We start from the raw sequence: 21,141 nt of genomic DNA, 5'->3' as shown, positions 1-21,141 counted from the left end.
GCATGTTACAGGCATTCAGCAAGGAAATATGCATGTGTAATCGCACGGACAGTAGGGACTCCATGCCTAACCAACTAAACCCAAACACAGGCAATGCGTGTCTGTTGCATGCCAATTGTAATCATGGGGCTCTGTGTGTGTGTGTGCGTTAGTTGAGAGTCCATCATCACCGCACTTGTGAAAAGGTTAAGAAGTGACGAGAGCTGACACAATGGTGAAAAACAAAGAAAGAGAAGGGATGGAAAATGTCAGATGCCTCATATATCACATATAATTCTCTTGTTACAGGGTAATAATATGCTTTAAAAACAACACCAACGTTGGTTACAAAAAAAAAGTGTAATTCCAAAAGGATGAAATCATAAGAAATAGTTAACATAACAACTCACGTTCATGTTGTTTCAAAACTGTATGACTTTCTTCCGTTAAACACAAAGAGAACATGATGTGCTTGTTACCTTTTTCTATGCAATTACAAAGCATTCAAAAATGAAGCAAAAGCACCCTAAATGTATCATAAAAGTAATCCAAAAAGTCATTTGATACCATACAACAGCTTTGTGTCGTGAATGATTTGTGAACGAATCATTATGGAGTTTGATATTTTCAATTGATCATTTGATCTGCTATTGATTTATTGATTATTGGCTCTGTTTACACCTGGTATTAAGATGTGTTTTGGTCAATCGAATCACAAGTGGCTGATGCTAAACACAGGTACATGTAAATCTTCTAAATCAGGTACATATAAATGTCAGGAAACCAGATTCCTGGCCACATGTCAATGACCATGGACCACTGGTTCTTTGGTGAGTTGTAATTAAAGAACACTGCCGAGTCCAACATCCTTTACTTTAAGCAGATAATCGTTTGTTTTACTCGCGTTTTCGCAGTTTTCCCTATTAAATCCAGGCCTCCTTCACACGATGTTGCCCTCTCATTTACACGAAAACGCCGTTTTTATCACTGAAAACGATTATTTCTAAAAACTCCGGAGATTTCTGAAAACGCCGGTTATGTGTTGTCGTGTGAACTGGGAGAAACGGCGTTTTAGGTTCTCTCTTTCTGATTCTGATTGGCTTGCTTGGCTTTATCCTTAACCCCTACACTGCCGCCAATAGGTTTGGCATAGTTATGATGGCACTCGACGGCGTATTTATGCGGGTGTGTAAACCATACCATACCATACCAACTTTATTTATAAAGCACATTTAAAAACAACCGAGGTTGACCAAAGTGCTGTACATTAACATAAGATAAAACAACAACAACAAGCAAGCAAGCAATTAAAACAATAAATAGACTAGAAAACTATACAAGGTACAACTCTCTAAACGATGTTATTTTTGAAAACGGAGAGGGGGAAAATATTCGTTTTGCTAAATACCCGGCTTTGTGTAAACGTGGCCCCAGTCATGCTACAAGATAGTCCTGCTGAGGTGGCGTGTCCCGACGGGGAAGTGACGTCAATGCATACCGACTCTAGTAGGAGGAATTCAGAAGTCTTTGAATATTGTGCACGTCAAGTCATATGGGTTACATTTATGATATTTGATATGGTTCTTTTTCCTTCATTTTGAAGCTTGAAAGCCTATGTCCTCATGGAGCGTGAAAAAGGGAACAAGTTCAAGTGTATTAAATGAATGAATGAAATTTAATTACAGATTAGTGGCAATATGAGAGTTTCCCTATGGGCGTATGAGTCAGAATCCAAAGTAAGCAATGTGTTTGATATCTCAGTTTAGGTGTGTGTCTGGTTTTCTGAGTCTCTCGTACCCTGAAGCGGCTGATCAGGTCATATCTGGTGAGCAGTTCATACACCAGGAACTTCAGAGCGTGTTCGCTGCTCGCCTCTTGGAGCGTGAAGACGTCAAATGACCATTTATCAACATCCTGAAAAGTAGGAAGATTTGCATGAATTGGTGGCAGATATAAAACTTTAAGGAAATAAAACTAAATCCACGTTATAATCTACTGCAAAATAATGTGTACCTTTAGAACTGAAATGACAGATGGTGGATAGGTCAACCCTGCCATGTTGGATGTTCTTCTGTACATTCTGCAAACACACACACACACACACACACACACACACACACACACACACACACACACACACACACACACACACAAACCATCATTACATGCTGAAGTTAGTTTATTTTTAACAAGGTACATCTCAGTAAAAAAACAAAAAACAAATCTATATGTAAAAATTGCATTTGGGTAGTTGACATTGAACATTTTTGGGGAGTTCTGCAGTGCAAAATAAAATGTTTAATGGATGACTACTTATTTACATGGAAGCCATGAAGGAAAAATAGCCAGGGGTTGAAAGGGGGTAAAAAACTTAATGAATGATGCAATAAATATATATTTTTTTTTAAAAAGAAGAAACAATTTACTTAACTTTACACTATGACTTCAGTTGAGTGGACCTCAGATAAACGATTTGACCCCTTTGCGCTTATACCATAAGTTACAATGTAAGATCATTAAATTGTTCCTCACAATTAGAATGGTTTTAGTAAAGTCTGAGGTATAAAATGGGGCTTTATGGAAGTGTTTAAGAGATAAAAAGTTGCAGTAAAGTCAAAAAAGACATTTTGATGTACAGTAGATGACCGAATCTTCACAGAACTGTATTCCCTGCAGTATAAAGTGCCTTCAAGTGGGAATATTTTTTAACCAGAAAAAAAAGAAAGAAAGAAAACAGGTCATAACACTAAAACTTTCCTTTTTAAATGAGGGTGGAAAAGCACTTAATAATGAAAACGTCACGTTACTCAAAAATAATACTACATAATGTCGATATTTACTATTCCAGGACAAATTTCTGAAAGTCTGGCTTATCTTCTTTTTTTCCACAAAATAACAGATGTTTTTCTCATTTGAATGTCTTTAATCATTAAGTGAGCCCCATACATCCGTTCGATATCACACACGCGGTGATCAGCGCCTCAAGCTCAACAGGTGTCTCTGACATTCTGAAGGAGTTTCCATGGAAATGAGGGAGGCAGCGCGCGCACATTACTCAGACATGAGGGTACATGCCACAGAGAAGAGGACATTGAGATGTTCATTTTTAGTTACTGGAAAAGATTATGCAGAACAAGCCCTTCAGTGTGTTTCTTCTGTGTCTAACTATTCCCAGTTAGAAAAGAAAGATGCAAGGTCTGTGAAATGAGACCGTCTGTTTGATTTAAACTCACTAAAGAGGCTTAAAGGCTCTGTCTCAAAACCTAGTGTGCCGCATTGCTGTCTACAGCCTACACAAGCAGCTGCCTTCAAAGACAAAATCATCTTAATTATTTCATTCACACTGTGAGAGATGCATTAATGGATCAAAAATGATCAAAAAAGGAACAAAAACAATGTTTTTGGTTTTGCTTCGTAGGAGATTCTGTGTTGCAGAAATGCTCTTGCATAGACCCTGAGTCTTCGACGCAAACGCAGTCCATGCCCAGTGTCTTTACGGCCCTGATTTCACTCTAATCTAAATCCTGGAAAAGTACCTTTAAAAGTTATTAAACATACAATTGCGTGTACACTAGGGGTTTCATCAACTAGTCGACTAGTCGACTGTCACAACCACTAGTTGGCGCTGTTGGCCTTAGTCGACTAGTCGGAAACAAAATTATGACATATATAGATATATTTTTTTGTGAACTATCCCTTTAAGTACAAGCGGCAGTACTATATACTATAAGCACTATAAGGCGCACCTTCAATGACCTATTTTAGAACATTTTTCAAACGTTTGACTGGGTTTGCGTTATTATGGAAGCTTGTTTCCGCCATAGAATGAAAAATATAAAAGGTAATTGCGACTTTTTATCTCACAATTCTGACTTTTTTTCTCACAATTGTAAGTTTACTTTTTGCAATTCTGACATTTTTTCTCAGAATTGTGAGATGGAAAGTCAGAATTGCGAGATGTAAATATAAATGTCAGTTGAAGAAGGTTGGTAACCAAACAGTTGCAATTGACAGACTTCTATTGTATGAAATTCAAGAGGAACTAAGAATTTTTTGGATTCCATTCTTCAAAATATAACTTTTTGTGGACTTTCTTTAAAATTCTGAAAAACATTCTGTGGAATGAACATTCATTCAGGACAACTATAAGAAAGATGGAAAGTCAGAATTGCGAGATATAAAGTCAGAATTGCGTGATATAAAGTCGCAATTGCGAGATATAAAGTCAGAATTGCGTGATATAAAGTCGCAATTGCGAGATATAAAGTCAGAATTGCGTGATATAAAGTCGCAAGTGCGAGATATAAAGTCAGAATTGCATGATATAAAGTCAGAATTGCGAGATATAAAGTCAGAATTGCGAGTTATAAAGTCAGAATTGCGAGTTATAGTCAGAATTGCTAGATATAAAGTCGCAATTGCGTGTTATAAAGTCAGAAATGCATGATATAAAGTCAGAATTGAGAGTTATAAAGTCATAATTGCGAGATATAAAGTCAGAATTGTGAGATTTAAACTATTCTGAGGGGGAAAAAAGTTAGTCTTTTTTTCCCCTTAGAATTGGCCTGATAAGTCGCAATTGCGAGTTTATATCTCACAATTCTGAGAAAAGATGTCAGAATTTCGACATATAAACTCGCAATTATGTGTTATAAAGTCAGAATTGCGAGATGTAAACTCGCAATTGTGAGAAACAAAGTCACACTTCTGTCTTTTTTTCTCAGAATTGCGACTTTATATCACACAATTCTGACTTTATATCTCGCAATTCTGAATTTATAACTCTCAATTCTGACTTTATATCATGCATTTCTGACTTTATTACACGCAATTGCGACTTTATATCTAGCAATTCTGACTTTATAACTCGCAATTCTGACTTTATAACTCGCAATTCTGACTTTATATCTCGCAATTCTGACTTTATATCATGCAATTCTGACTTTATATCTCGCACTTGCGACTTTATATCACGCAATTCTGACTTTATATCTCGCAATTGCGACTTTATATCACGCAATTCTGACTTTATATCTCGCAATTCTGACTTTCCATCTTTCTTATAGTTTTCCTGAATGAATGTTCATTCCACAGAATGTTCTTCAGAATTTTAAAGAAAGTCCACAAAAAGTTATATTTTGAAGAATGGAATCCAAAAAATTCTTAGTTCCTCTTGAATTTCATACAATAGAAGTCTGTCAATTGCAACTGTTTGGTTACCAACCTTCTTCAACTGACATTTAAAGGACATCAGAGTGAATAAAAGATGTCTAAATTTTCTTTTTTGGGTGATCACTTTAATAAATATCATATCAGTATTTTGTCTAAAATGTTACTGACAATGATTAACAGAGAATAAATCACAATGGATTTATTATTAAATGTGAATCATTATAAGAAAGTATTTCATTATCAAAATCAATAGATACCGTTCCACAAAAATCCCAGCCTGAACCGCATGAACGATGCTGCGGAACCGGGGCTTCTCCTCGGGCCGTCTGCGCACCACTCCCATCTTCCTGGTGAAGGTGGAGGCCAGCCAATCTCGCACCTCCATGGGCACAGAGTCTGCCTGGATATCACTGAGCTCATCCTCGGTGTCCAGAAGCCGCCTAGAAAAGAGCAAACATGTTCAGAGAGGATATTCAGGAGAGATAATTTTGTTTTCAAATATTAATACTGAATAAATATATAAAAGTAAATAATATTAAATATAAAAATCAGCATCGGCCATTGACAAACGTATAGGCTGGTTGACCTATATCTGCATGTGTCTGACCTATACTGATCATCAGGGAATCTGTGCTCTAGTGGCAGTGTCACAAGAACATCAGTGGAATCAGAACTACAGAATGGGAAAACCCATAGGAGTCTGCAGCCTACATTCAAATGTGCGTCGGTGGGTGTTACAATCGCTGGGATATGCAATAACCGATGTGTAGAGATTAAAAATACTATGTTTAGGGGATATATTTTTGGCTCTGTCTGTGGGTTGTAATAGGTTTTTATAGTTTCACAAAATCTGTCAAGAATATGTCCCAGTCATATTTCACACCAATCAAAAGAGATTAAAAAAATGTGTTCATAGAAAATAAAGCCCATTTTTAGTTCCAAACAATTTGTGTGTGTTTACATGCATGATCTTACTGATTCTAATTCAAACTTTTTTCTTTTTTTGTACTGGCAGCTCTTTAGTTTTAAAGTTTAAACTATTACTTTTAAACTATTACAAACTATTACATTTTCAATTATGATACAACAAAATATGATCATCTTGCATAAGGCAGAATCGACATGTTAAATCCACATAGGATTCAGTTTGTCCCATATTTTAGCATTTTACTCTTAAATCAAACGAGAATGCATCAGTATAAATTGCATTTGAATTTTAAAATAAATGAATGAAAGCAGATTCATATTGTATTCATATTTGCTGAGTATAAGAGTGCATATGTTTAAAATAAAATGAAAATCATTCAGAAATCATTCTGAAATGCTGATTTGCTGCTCAAGAAACATTTATTAATGTCGAAAATATTTGTATTATTCTTATCCTCCTTACTTTTGACATAAAACCTGGGATAAAATACAATATACAGTATATTGTGAACTGTACATGTTTTCGTGACCTGCTTGATGTTCTGCACTGAAGGTGATATTTATGTGCAGATAGAAAGCAAGAAAACATCTCCACAGACACTTGCTCATTTTCTCATAGTGCCGTGACTGATCCTGCCCTTGCCCTGTTAGAGAAAAAGCCAGCCTTCAATGCTGAAGTAGCATAAGCAACTGGCACAAGATTAAATAAACAAGCTTTTCCTGAGAAATGAATGCGGCAGAAAGAATAGCGACTGTTGTCTTACGCAGGCAGCCCGACCGGCGCAGGAAATGCGACATGTTATCATAACAAATATTCTCTGACTTCCAGTAACAAGCTAAAATTGCTCAAAGCTGCTACCATGGCAATACATCCTGTGCCTGTCATTAGGAAAACGTAATTAGCCATAGCCGAGTCTGTCTAAACACAAGTCCATCAAACGAGAGGCTGGCAGGGCTCTAGTGGGACGACGCTAGCGCTCTGTACACGTCAGTGTGAAGCACAACAGAGCGACAGAGCTTTAGGTCTCGGTTAATTAGGATCAAGGGCCTCATGGGACTCACAGCTACACTGACTTCCGCGGGGAGCTAGATGAGGAACATGAGCACACTTCAGACGAGCGTCAAACACCTCCTTCTAACTGCTGGAGATAGACATGAGAATGCTTGAACAATAATACCATTTATACATGTTGCCCCTTTTCCATGAGCCCATGAAAGTAAAACAAAAAGGTAAAACTGAGACTGAGAGAGAACCAAGTAGCTCTGAAGAAATCTAGCTGCATCCTTGCATGAGAGGAAAGAAATGTTAAAATCAGAGATTTCAATCATGATCATCCAACAGTCAGGATTGACCCAATAAATCCATATATACCGTAGGATGCCGTTCGTCTCATTTTTGTAAAATATGTTAAAAGCAGATTCCATGTATAGTTGAAATGTTTCAGGTCATTTGAAATATGTCTGTTCTGCTCACCAAGGCAGCATTTATTTGACCAGAATACAGTAAAAACAGTAATACTGTGAAATATTATTACAATTTAAAATAGCTGTTTTATGCTTTATTATTATAATTTTCAGCATCATTACTCAAGTCTTATCAGAAATCTCATGATCCTTCAGAAATCATTCTAATTTGCTGATTTGGTGCTGAATAAAGCATTCATTTCTTTTAAAAATCATACCTTTAAACCCCAAACTTTTGAAAAGTGCTGTACCTTTTTGAGACATGATTTAATATTGTCTAAATAGTGCAAAATAAAGTTTTTATCTGTTGGCATTTTATACTTTTATCAGAACTTAAATCTAAAAATATAAAGACAATCAGACATCTTTCATTCTATTTATTGTGTTTCATTGGTGCACAGTTGCACAGGATTTTATGCTATGTTCATTAAAATGTGTAAAAACACAAAGCTGAACTGTAAAATATTTTCTCATGGTCTCACAAGTCATGGTCACACTTTAGATTAGGGTCCAATTCTCACAAGTTAGTATTAACTAAGAATTTTGCCTCAAATTCCTAATTACTGCTTATTAATAGTCGAGCCAAGTCACCTTCATTTATAAAGTGCTTTTAACGATATGGACTGTTTCAAAGCAGCTTTACAGTGATAATAGGAAATTAAAGTAACAGAGATTGTTTTGGCTTTACAGCAGCCCTAGAATAAAGTTAATGTCCAGCTAAAGTTAGCTTTGATTATTCACTTCCAATGCAAAGATCATTAGTTATTAACTTAGGTGCCGTTTACACAACACAGTTCGAAGAGAAAACCCATAACCCGCTCATCCGCACAATAACAGTGCCTGGTCACTCGAGTACGCAATCCTTGAAAAATTTTGGGGGAAAAGTTGACAAACGCAAACCTGTGCAAATGCTGACAGCTTTAGTAAGTTATAATAGTATAGTAAGGTAGTTGTTAAGTTTATTAAGAGATTTAGAATATGGCCAAGCAGAATAAGACAATAATGTGTGCTTTATACTGTAAGAACTACTAAACAGCCAATATCCTAGCAACATGCATGCTGCTTATAAGCAACTAGTTAATAGTGTTGGACCCTAAACTAGTGGCCGACCGATATGGGTTTTTTGATGGCCGATGCCGATGTTTGTGAGAGCAGGGTGGCCGATGGCCAATATAAAGCCGATATTTATATATATACAGTGGTATGAATAAGTTTTGGCACCCATGCTAAAGTTGCCTAAAAAGAGGAATAAAAAATCATCTTTTGGATATTGATCTTAATGCCTTAATTAGAAAAATGAGGAAAACTCCAACCTTTAAGGACACAAATTTTCTTTGTGAATGAATAATGTATCATAAATAAATAAATGTTTTTCCTTAAAATACAGGTCCCCACATCATCACACACCTTCCACCACACCTAGAGATTGGCATGGGGTACTTTCCATAAGATCATCTTTCAATGCAAATCCAACCAGCTATTAGGCTAACTGAAGTAAAACCATGCCAATCTCTAGGTGTGGTGGAAGGTGTGTGATGATGTGGGGATATTTTAATTCCAAAGGCCAAGGGAACTTTATCAGGATGCATATTATCCTGGATCCATGAAATAACTGGCTTTTAAAAAAAAAAAAATCTGCCTGACTCTATGGGAATTTAGCATAGGGGTGCCCAGACTTATGCACCCTGTATTTTAAGGAAAAACATTTATTTATTTATGATACATTATTCATTCACAAAGAAAATTTGTGTCCTTAAAGGTTGGAGTTTTCCTCATTTTTCTAATTAAGGCATTAAGATCAATATCCAAAAGATGATTTTTTATTCCTCTTTTTAGGCAACTTTAGCATGGGTGCCAAAACTTATTCATACCACCTGGGTGATTCTTCAATTGGGGGCTATTTTGCCATCTTAGATTTTGATTAATGAAATTTGGTTAAATTTTGTTAGAATTATGTCAAGACAATGTTTACATGTTTTGATGTAAAGATATAATAATGGCCGCAACTGAGCTTAAATATTATTTGAGTATTTTATATCTATTTGTCAACTGGCACTTCAAAATGTCATTCCCATCACAACATCAAAAAGTCTTATAACGCACAGAATGTATCAAGGAGATCATTTAAACTCATTTATCTTGCAAATAGTTTTAACCTTTAACAATGCGTATAAAAAACAAAATGTTTCCACTCAGCGAATTACGGATATTTTCTTGTTCTTACCATAAAAAAGTATTTTTCTGTGTTCGTCAAAGCACACTTTTGTTTAATTTCTGGAAAATTAATTTTAGATGTTTTTTCTTTGAATAGGTGAATGAGTATTTTATTAGGCTTTTCATGTAGCACCTCAGGATTGAACATAAAACATTTTTAAAGGTACATTTGCTGTAAATTAAGCAACGTGGCGGTAATGACGTACTGTTCTGGTAATGACATAGTGTTTTGGTAATGACATAAATGAAAAGTGCACTGATACGTAAAGCAAATTTAAAGGCTTAAAATAATGACTTTTGGTGAGTGTTGTTAAAAGAAATCGCCCTGGTTGCGTATGCAACCCACCGTTCCCTGAAGGAGGGAACGGAGGACGTTGTCGACTGTTGACTGAATGGGGATCGCGCCAGAGAGCCTATGTTCTTCAAGTACTATTGAACGAGCCAATGTAATTGGCGTGCGTGATTTGCATCACACACTCCCGTCACTGTAGGGACCGCAACGTATGGACCCAGCCTAACACAGGTTCCACACTGCTTATGAGTGGTAGCCCTAACACCGTCGAGCTGGTACTGTGTAGTGGAAAAATGCCTTAAAGTGTGAGATTACTTTAAGCTTTCCTGTTTCTTTTCTTCTTTTGTCTCTTTCTTTTTCTCTGTAAACATACTGCTGATATTTTACAGGATCTCCCTTCAATTTTTTTCTATAATCTCTAGACCTTTCTGTTGATTTCTTGGAAGCCATTCTGGTTAAAAAAATAAGAAAAAATTGTTTTATGAAGTAAGACCTATCACTTAAGTTTCACTGTAAAACCACAGTATTATGCTTCTTTAACTTAATTAATAAACACACAATATGATATAGATAGTGACACGGAACATGTCATTACCACCATCACTTGTCATTACCATCACAACAAGTTGTGTGTTGGTAATGACGTGTTGCGGTAATGATATTTTTAATTTTTTTCAGGAAAAAAAGATGCTAGGTCATGGTTTTGCTAACATTACTCAACAGCTAGTACAAAAAACTTTAAATACACATAAATCACATGAATGTATATATAAATGTATCAAAATATTGCTGCTACAACATGTATGGTAATGACGCTGAATAAGTCTACTCCATGATCAGAAAGAATTCAAGATTAAATAACTTACTTTTTCAGACATCAAATTTCACTGTTCTTTCATGGCTGACATGTGCTCCACTTCTAGTCTTCATTTCCATGGTTACGGCATAAACAAGTCTCACCCTCAGAAATATCCTTGTTGTAATTATAGACTGTTGCGGTAATGACAGTATTGTTGTGGACAATACTAAATTGTTAAAAATATTCACAAATTGCACAGATATTAACCCGAATTATGCATCAAGTGCCTTTTAAAGTTACTGTTTAAACATATATTGTAATTGTTTAATGAACTGATTACATTTTATCACATTTTCAGAGCAGACAAGTTTTGAAGTCTGGGTTGGGGACAAGGCCTGAATAGCCAAATATTAGTGATGAAAATAATTTTAAAAATGGAAATCATACTGATTTTTGTGTATAACATTTTTTCGTGGTACAACAAATATAATTTTAAATAACTAAACTGTTTATTTTATAATATTGTATTTTTAACATGAATGTATAACCTGGGGACATAAAAGTTCCCCTAATTGAAGAATCACCCATTAAACACACACATATGTGTGTGATGACTGATCAGTCGCTGCGTTCTCTTCTCAGGTGCTACGCCGCCCGTAAAAATAAAAGTCTGCAGCGCCGTCAAAATAAAAGTCCCGCTTCCAACACATCGGCCAATCAGAAAAACGTATCGGCCGATGCAGACATTTTAAAAATGCCAAATATCGGTCGACCACTACACTAAACTAAAGTGTTACAAACTCACAAATCTCTAGTGTTATAAATCGCCTTGGTAGAAGCTAAACTGATATGTGCGTAATGGCAACACTTTACAATGACATTAAATAAATTAAAAGATTAAATGAGCTCATATGCCAAAATGAAAGTGACTGCAGAAATTTCAAGCAGTGATTATCTTAATTATAACCCACACACGCATAGCTACAGGCATACTGTACTGCAGCTGTCGAGCATTTCGATTGTTTTTACAAAGTGGCCCGCTGTCACATGCCACCACCAGTGGTTAAAACCAATCTCAGATAGCATATAGTCTAAAGAACTAAAGAGCGTCACTTATTTCAAGCCCATACTGGGACTGTGAAAGGCAAATATTCACTTACCTAGTTTCGTCGATGTACACAGCCTCTAGAACTGATGCGGCATATTCAATGTTTTTCCTCAGATCTACGACATTCACCTCCCCCTTATCCAGCTGCTTCACCAGACATCTCAATCTGCAGGGAAAAAAAAATCAGTCAGAGCTTCAATTCATGAAAATTCACCATCTGATCTGAAAGCACTGATGTTTTGCTTTGACATTACACTATTTGTAACAGGAATTTTTTTTTTAAACATCATTTTTTCAACCTCATAGACCTGTATAACTTTCTCCTGAGTTTGGCTCCAAACTCCACATCATCGTCTATTTTTATTGTAGAGAAAAAAAAACAAAAAAACAGCACTGACAGAAATTCATATGAGTTTGTAATGACATGGGTGGTAAATGATGATTCAAATTTTCATTCTTGTGTGAATTATTCCTTAAAAGAATACAATAAACACACACACACACACACACACACACACACAAAGATAATTAAAACATATCCATGACAGTATCTGTTTTATGAAAGAAACAAAATGGATAATTGAGACAGACACCGCCAATTCAACACCCACAAGAAAACAAACAGCATTAAACAAATATAATAAAGGATTACAATTCATCAGCATCTTAATCATCAAATCTCATGTGCCAAAACGCTACGCTCGGTTAATCTTTCATGGCACTCACAATAAGATTTTTTTGTATTTTGAATAAGCACAGCAAATATCTTGGCAGAGTTGATGTGAGGTAACTCTGTAAATATTTAGGTCAAAAACAAAGTTAACATTTGAGAGTAATGAATTCCATGTAATCCAATCACACACTGCCTCCCATTCCTTGTTTTCTGAACAATATCCCTCTTATCGCTCCTTGAAAATGATAGCCTGTGAATGATTTACACACTGCAACAAGATGAAAGCACAGAAAATACATAAATATAAATACACCATAATAAAAATGACCCACCAAATATTTCAATGTAATATAATATTAATACAATCAAATCATACAGGTAAATAATGACAGAACTATCCCTTTAAAATCTTATTTTACACAATATTCACACACACTTTTCATGTTTTACGGGGACATTCCATAGACATAATGGTTTTTATACTGTACAAACTGTATAATCATCCCCTAACCCCTTAACCAACCCATCAACAGAAACCTTTCTGCATTTTTATATTTTCAAAAAACTTTCTGTATGAATTATAAGCTGTTTTCCTCATGGGGACTGAAAAATGATTTCAGATATTGCCATCTCTGTGGGGTTTACCACATATTATCTCAAATCTTATCACCAGTTTATGGAAACCCACTGAAACGGGAAAACACTAGGTACTCGAGACCCAAAATACCCCAAGATTCACCCATTTCAACCACATTTGAAGGTTGTTGAAAACACATGTGCCATGTGTATTTCATTGGTAAGGTAAATGCTAATCCATTCTGATGATACCCAGACAACACTGAAGTACCGCCCACTCACCTGTCAATCACTCACTGCACAAAAACAAGGGTTTATACTTCGGCAGTTATTTGTGGCTTTAAAAGAAATAACTGTCTGATTGAAAATCAGATACACATGCACAAGACTTCTCTGGTATATAGCACAGATTATGTAAAGCAAGATAAGTAACACTTATTAATCTGACAAATTGGCATTGTTATATCTCAGAATGGCCAAATGTCTTCTGATTAATGTCTGCTTTCAATCACCGGCCACTCTTTTGTTTATGACAGTGGTCTCTAGCATAGCAATGAAATAAGCACTCATTCCTTTAGCGTGCTATTGAGATAACACGTACGTCTAAACTCAAACTGCTAACATGTACGCCTAAACTTCATCCTGCCTCAGAGGTGCCATTGCAGGATGAAAGACAAACAACAGCACGAAAACAAACTGCAATTACTGATGAAACTACTGCAAACAGTATAATATAAAAACTGAGAAACAACACTTAACACAGAGCATGTTGTTTGTATCAGTTTTGATGACTAGTCTGGCCTGACATCATTTTCTAGCTATTTCCAATTCCCGTCACGATAGGATCTGGAATGATGTCTGACTCTGATTGTAGTCTGAGGTGGATCAGAAAACATCTAATGTGAAAATGAGGCAAATCATCACAGAAAAAAAGCGCGCTCAAAGCCAAGCTAGTTCTTGCATTCATTGCAATTTATCTGTCAAGGATGTGACTGGAAAGAATGAATTACCCTTAGAATATTTTATGATGTTCCTGTGAAAATGCGGGTTTGATATTCCTAGTGAGGCTCGTTTAACATGACGCTTTTGTCAAATTACTGGACTTCATCACCTCAAACTGAGAGCCGGGGTAAGAAATGCTTTATGACAGAGAAAAAGAAACAAGATATAATGACAGAAATGTTTTTGTTTTTTTGCTACCCAGAGGAAAATATTATTTAGAGGTGTCTCTTTCATTGCCCAGGAAACAAAATGAGTTCTCAGATGTTTCTCCTAAAGTTCCTTAAGAAAGACAGCCACCAATTAGACTATTGAAAGATAGCCCTTAAAAAGGACCTTAAAAGAACAGAGCAATGTTTTGATCAAATCGAAAAGCTTACATTTGCCTGGCAAAATAACCATCAAATGGATATACATGTAGAGTGGTGCAGGGATGACTTATATTTGTATTCTCCGTGGTGGCGACGACTCAAGTCAACTTTCTATAGTACATTCGGCGCCTACCTCGGTGACCACGAGTAACGGGGAAAGAGGGTTCGATTTCGGGGAGGGAGCCTGAGAAACGGCAACCACATCCAAGGAAGGCAGCAGGCGCGCAAATTACCAATTTCCGACACGGAGAGTTAGTGATTGAAAATAACAACAAGGCCCTGTAATTGGAATGAGTGTATCTTAAACTCATGGGTGAGGACCCATTGGAGGGCAAGTCTGGTGCCAGCAGAGGTGTATAGTAACGAAGTAGAACTACTTAAGTACTAAAAGGCTGTATCTGTACTCCAATAGAATATTGTTTTTTTTCTCATACTTCTAATTTTACTTCAGTAGATATTTTCGATGAATTTAATACTTTTACTTTGATATTTTTTTAATGTTCTGCTAGTTACTCGTTACAATTGTGAAAATTTTACGAATCATTTGTTGCAAGTTGGCTTTCATGCTGCCTAAATCACACGCCAGTTGTATGGGGTAATGGTATTGATTGACACACACATTGACAACTAATGCAGGGGTTGTCCTGCAATGACATTTTTTTGGCGGCCGCCAACGCAAATTTGTATCCCGCCAAAGCGCCTTATTTGATTGCTAGTTCAAACTTTTGACTGCTTGACTGTTGACTACGATTTCACTTTTTTCATTTTAAATAGTGTGTAATGTTGCTGTTGATGCATGAACAGTATCTGCAAAGTTGCAGCACTGAAATTTTAGTGTAAGCAGAGATATCGTCTTTTAATAATCGGGAAGTATATTGCCTACAAAAACGACTCGATTGGGACTACAGCTGGGTTTAGACGTCACTAACCCACACATTTGCATCAACCCTCCCTCCGGAAAATGCAGAAAAGGGCATGCGCATATTTCTGTGGCTCTTTTGAGTGTGTTGTGTTCACCCAGCTGTCAGGTCTTCTGTGTTCGAGCTTCCCACGGACGCTGTACTTCGTCAACAATGGATACAATTTATGTTTGATTATCCTCCTGAAAGTGACGATCGTAATCTAGCTCTCTGTGCTGCGCATTTTACGGAAGACAGCTTCCAGAATCTTCCACACTGGATTCAACAAGAAACTGTTACTAAAACATGAAGCAGTTCCAACTTTAAAACCAGAGGCAGCAGTTGTTGGGCCACAACCTGTAAGTAGGCTAAGACTTCATCATTTTAAATGTATTTGCATGTATAATTCCAGATGTAGCCTTGTGTTTTATTTTTTTCAAATGCCATTGCTGGCTTTATAGCTACTAGTTATGCTATTTTGTGTCTACGACAAATGCGTACAAACATTATGGACCTGAATTTTGTATAAGTACTAATGTTTTAAATGTATTTTTCATGTATATACTGTATGCTTTATGACGTTGTTTTCGATTTGATCAAGAACGTAAACTAATGCCAATGCTGTTTGAGTATAACATTAGTAGCCAGTCAGTTGCTATTGTTGCCAGTCAGATGCTATTGTGTAAAACAAACATGTATAAAGTTAAAAAATGTAGCAAATTATCATTCAGAAACGTTTAGTAAGAGCCGTGTGTGGTGAGGTTCTGTTTGACTCTCTTCATCACAGCTTTCTCGGTCTGATTCTGCCTCAAACTGATACTGCAGTTCGACACATATTTACATCTGGACCGGAGCTCATGACATGCACGTTTCGCCCGTAAAGGTAATGGGCGTTAATGTTCCCATTACCTATTTAAAAAAGAAGTCATCCCTACACCACTCTATTATGCTGGGATAGGAGAAATTATAATAACATTTAAAGGTTGAATATACATTAAATAAAAAAAACTGATATACATTAAATAAATAAAAAATGTGGGTAACACTTTATAATAAGTACACGCTAATAATCATTAGTTAAGCATGAATAAACCATTAATTCATCATTCATAAAGCATTAATAGACATTAATAAGCAGTTCATAAATACAGCTATAAATGCTTTCTTCTTGATTTAAAAGCATATCTATAATTTGTTTAATTTTTTTTCCTTTATTAATGATCAATTTATCATTTCTAAATGAAGAATTGCATTTTTTATAAACCAGTTATTTAAGAGTTGTCCGTGGTTCATACGATTACTTAGAGCGAGTAAGTAAATGATTAATAAACTATTTAAATGTACATTCATACATCTTATTATTCAGACATATAGTGATGGTTACTTAATGTGTTAATAAATGCTTTATTAGCATGTATTAATGCTGTAATTAAGGATTAATTTGGGTAGTTATAAAGCATTTAGTAGTGGTCAGTTAACTATTTTTGTGACCTAATCTAAAGTGAGGACTAGTCATGCCTTGTAAAGCATTTTTAAAGGCTGTTAAATATTTATATGTTCTGTATCACTGTGTTGTGTTTGTTACATTTTACTGTTTCGAAGATTGACGAGTCTTTAAATCACCTTTATAAATGCTTTACAAAGCATGAATAGTCTTCACTTTAGATTAGCTCACAAAAATACTTAACTGACCACTAATAAATGCTTTATAACTACCTGTATTTACTACATTTACTTACACTTTCTAAGTGGTCTTATAAATGACTGACAACTCTTAAACAACTGGTTTGCAAATAATGTTATACTTCATTTAGAAATTATTAATTGATCATTAACAAAGTATGAAAATACAATCATTAAACGCATTATAGATATGCTTATAAATCAAGAAAAAAGCATGTATAGCTATATTTATAAACTGCATATTAATGTCTATTAATGTTTTATAAATGATGTATTAACTGTTTACTCATGCTTAACTAATGATTAATAGCGTGCAGTTATTATAAAGTGTTACCAAAATGGGTAATGTCAATAAAGATGCAGCAGGTTTATCGAGTATAAATGAAGGCAGAATCTGGTTCTGGGAGCTCGAACAGCTCTGGAGTGACATGTCAACCTATCAGGGCCTATTTTTACCTGGAGTGCATGAAAGCGCGTGAGGGAGATGGACTCCATCTGACTGGTGGAGAGTGGCTGAGGAAAAGGGTAGGAGAAAGATAAGGACTTTGGAAACATTGTGGGGATACTCATTCCTTCACTCCCTGATGGTGATTTACCACGTTGATTTACCAAGAAAAATGGAGAGGAGAAGGGTGTGTAACTGTGCATCACACACCTACCCACCCATGATTGTCACTGTGTGTATAATTATCACATATGTTCAGCCGGATCCAGCGGGGAGGACTTTCCAAACAATGATAACCACACAGCACTACAGCAGGAGGGCATTTACAGTTCATCACAATATACTGTAGCTCTATTATTTATCTAAGTTTCATTCCATCTAAACACTGTTTCACCTAACAAACCGAACTTCAATAAAATGTTTCTCATGATTTTAAAGACATTTTTCGAAATAAACTCTGTTTTTGTAACTTTCGATTAAGTTTTTTTGTTTCCGCAAGTACCAGTAAATTGACTAGCGCAAATATCTCCTCCCATAAACTTTGCGTCTGAAAGGGAAACTCTAACAATATACCATGTCCAACAAAAATACTCCTACTAACTCCTAAAAAAATAACCAAGTCCACGCCTTTTCAGCACTATTTTTTCACTCTTTATCTTTAGTAAATCCTGACAAGTAGTTTTTAATGGCAAAAAAGGGCTTGTCCTGGCACAAGCTGTTAGAAAGGAGTACAGTATACAGTATTCCCTGACACTCTGTTTTAATGACAGCAGCACTGATGCTGACATGAACAAAGCATGATGATCACGTGATCCAGCATTATTTGAGGTCCAAAAAACATCTCGAATTTCAATGGAAGAAAGCAACAACAACAGTAGCAAATCTGTGGTGTCAAACTTTTGAACCCTTGGTAAATGACATTTAATATGACAGAAATGTAACGTGATGCAGAGCCTTGAGTGCATCACCCTCCCTCTGGTCCCCCCACAACAGCTGTTGTGCTTATCAGCATTCACATGAAGCCTGTAAGAGTGTGTTTAACATTGAAGACAGCAAGAGTGCAGAGCCTGTAACCTCCATGCGCTGCTCGCTTAGATGATATACGACCTGCGTACTCTAATTTCTCCTCTGAATTTTGCACACATTATATTTGCCAGCCACTTTTATCTAAAGTAATGTGCAGTGGATTCAAAGCATACTTTTTAAAATGCTAGTGGACTGAATACGATGCAATATATACTTTATATTGGCTACTTTTAGTATGTAAAAAAAAAAAAAAAAAAAAAAACCCACACGTATCCAGAAAGTGAGCCAAGAAATAGTTAATCATTCATAACACTGGAAGGTCAAATCAGGCACATTGCATTATGGGATACAGCACTCAGTGCAGCCAGAGCCTGTCTAACGGAGAGCCTTGGCACTTCCTATTAGCCCCATTGTGCATCACCTTGGTTGCAGTTCCATTAGAATTCCACTGGAGGTGATCGCGGGCGAGTGCAGAATGAATGGGAGTCTATGGGGCTAAACGGCTAAATGTGTCTCTTTCACCTGCTTGTCGTTGAATCAACATAGATTGTATTGTTGATTCCGCAAGTTCAATATAGATTATAGGCCAAAAGTCGAATGAGCGAGTACTTATGTCCTTTCGATTTCTTACAGGTTAGGCTGTTGTTGGCCGGAACACGCTAGCATTCTGCTATTGTGTGACGTCATCACATTTTAGAACAGATAAGTGAACTTAAAAATGCAATTTTCAGATGAGTGTATTTTCTTAGCCCTCCCTTTTGAATGCAACTTTCAAATTACTTGACAAAAAATTACATCCTGAGAAAAGTGGATTTCTGGGGGTGAAACCCCATTGACTCCCGTCCCATTCATTCTGCACTCGACCGTTAGCGCCCCCGCATGGACAGAGACGCGTTACTGCAGCCAGTCCAGAACCTGGAAGTAACCAACCAGTGCCAATTCTCTTCAATTAGACATTCTCTGGTGCAGTGAGCTTTGTTTCATATTGGACATTTTAGCAAATGTAGTAGATCATTGAGGTCATTGAGGCATTGCATGCAGATATTTGGTATATTTAGCACAATATATAAGTATAGAGCTTACCTACAGAAATACTGTAAAAAAGTATACTAGGGCACAATGCGCAGTGTGCCTTAAACATGATAAAAACACTGGTCATTATCAGAAAATTAGCAAAAATCACTGCATGACTGCTATTTTTCAACATATTTCCACACAGTGTAGTCACTAATATATTATCTTTTTGGTATTTAACAAAAAAGATTAATGTGACTAATAGTGGATGTGTTTGTTTTATGAATAGCTGAGATGAAAGTTAGTTTGTGCTACAATACATGCAATCTTTCAGCTAAGAACACAAATAAACTCAAGTGACATTTTACATGACATTCATTATGGAGAGTGCAATAAGAAGTGCTGTTTTTGCAAACTAAATCGATCAAAAATGTTGATCTGAAGATGAAATAAAATAAAACATAAATGATAATTAATAACAAAATAATAATAAAAAAAATAATAAAACATTAAAGCTAAATCAAAATCTAAATAATTCTAAAATAACATTGATGTGGAGTCTGCTACCAATAAAATAGCTGTTCTGTAAAAGAAGTTGCTGACAATTTAGTGACAACACTTAATCAAATTTATGGTAAATGGCTACTACAGACCGTTGTAAATATCTTTAAGTGATGCAATGGCGCCATGGTTTACGAGGCTCATATGGCACATGTGCCATCTTCTCTGGTCTAGTGATAATTCAACAGAAATATCTGACAGAACATTGGAATCGACCAATTAGAATCAAGCATTCCAAAGAGCTGTGTGACTGCAAACTTAGCTGAAAAACACGAGATAAAGTCTGGCTGGTTGGCAGACACCATACTGTCGAGTGGTTTCAGAGTACAGGCACTTAGACTGACTGTATTTTTGGAGACTTTGCCATGGCCCCTGACACAGTGTACAGGGAAGGGTCTTCAGACCACTGAGAGTGCATGGAAATAAAAACAAGCATTTAAAAAAAGCCTGTCTGGAAACGAATAAAATAAACCCGCACCGCTATACCTCTACAGCAGAAGCAAAAACATGTTAAAGCAAGCTGGGTTGGGGCTTTTTTAGATTCCCATTGAGTAACGTGCTGCTCCGTCAACCCAGTCCGAAAGTTCCTCGGGGACCCTGTTGCATCCAGCTCCAGCCCTTTTCCAAATCTAAAACCATCCAGGCTTTTCATAGCTCACAGTGTATCCACCCAGGTCAGATTCGAAATGGCAAAACAAAACAAACCCTGGAAGTTTGCTTTGAGTTTTTCAAGAAGAGTTTGTTTTCCAGGGGTGCATGAGAATGCCCTGGAGAAAGAGCGAAGGGGATGTTTCTCGTAGTCACTAACAGCGGCCCAGTGAGACGCTGGCACTGGCAGCCGGCAGGCCATCGTGCCCCAGTCACACAAGTAACGAGGAAGGTCAACCTCAAACATTTTCCCATGAGCTTGCTGTGCCATTCTACACACAAACGTCCAAA

General features: G+C 36.4%; 1 protein-coding gene across 5 annotated transcripts in view; it reads right to left on the bottom strand.

Moving 5' to 3' along the window:
- Positions 1-21,141, bottom strand: part of pde1a (phosphodiesterase 1A, calmodulin-dependent) — a 103,167-nt gene that overhangs the window by 14,420 nt on the left and 67,606 nt on the right. For all 5 annotated transcript variants that reach the window (XM_089133379.1, XM_039683491.2, XM_089133380.1 and 2 more), the window contains 4 exons: positions 12,008-12,121; positions 5,409-5,591; positions 1,993-2,059; positions 1,777-1,893 (listed from right to left, as the gene is read on the bottom strand). In XM_089133379.1, the coding sequence (XP_088989505.1) occupies positions 1,777-1,893; positions 1,993-2,059; positions 5,409-5,591; positions 12,008-12,121 (481 nt within the window). The remainder of the gene's footprint in view (positions 1-1,776; positions 1,894-1,992; positions 2,060-5,408; positions 5,592-12,007; positions 12,122-21,141) is intronic.

The sequence above is a fragment of the Pimephales promelas genome, chromosome 7, assembly GCF_988280905.1.
Source record: "Pimephales promelas chromosome 7, fPimPro1.hap1.1, whole genome shotgun sequence".
NCBI classification, from domain to species: Eukaryota; Metazoa; Chordata; class Actinopteri; order Cypriniformes; family Leuciscidae; genus Pimephales; species Pimephales promelas.
Note: the sequence above shows the minus strand (reverse complement) of the source record. Positions and strands in the feature narration are given on the sequence as shown.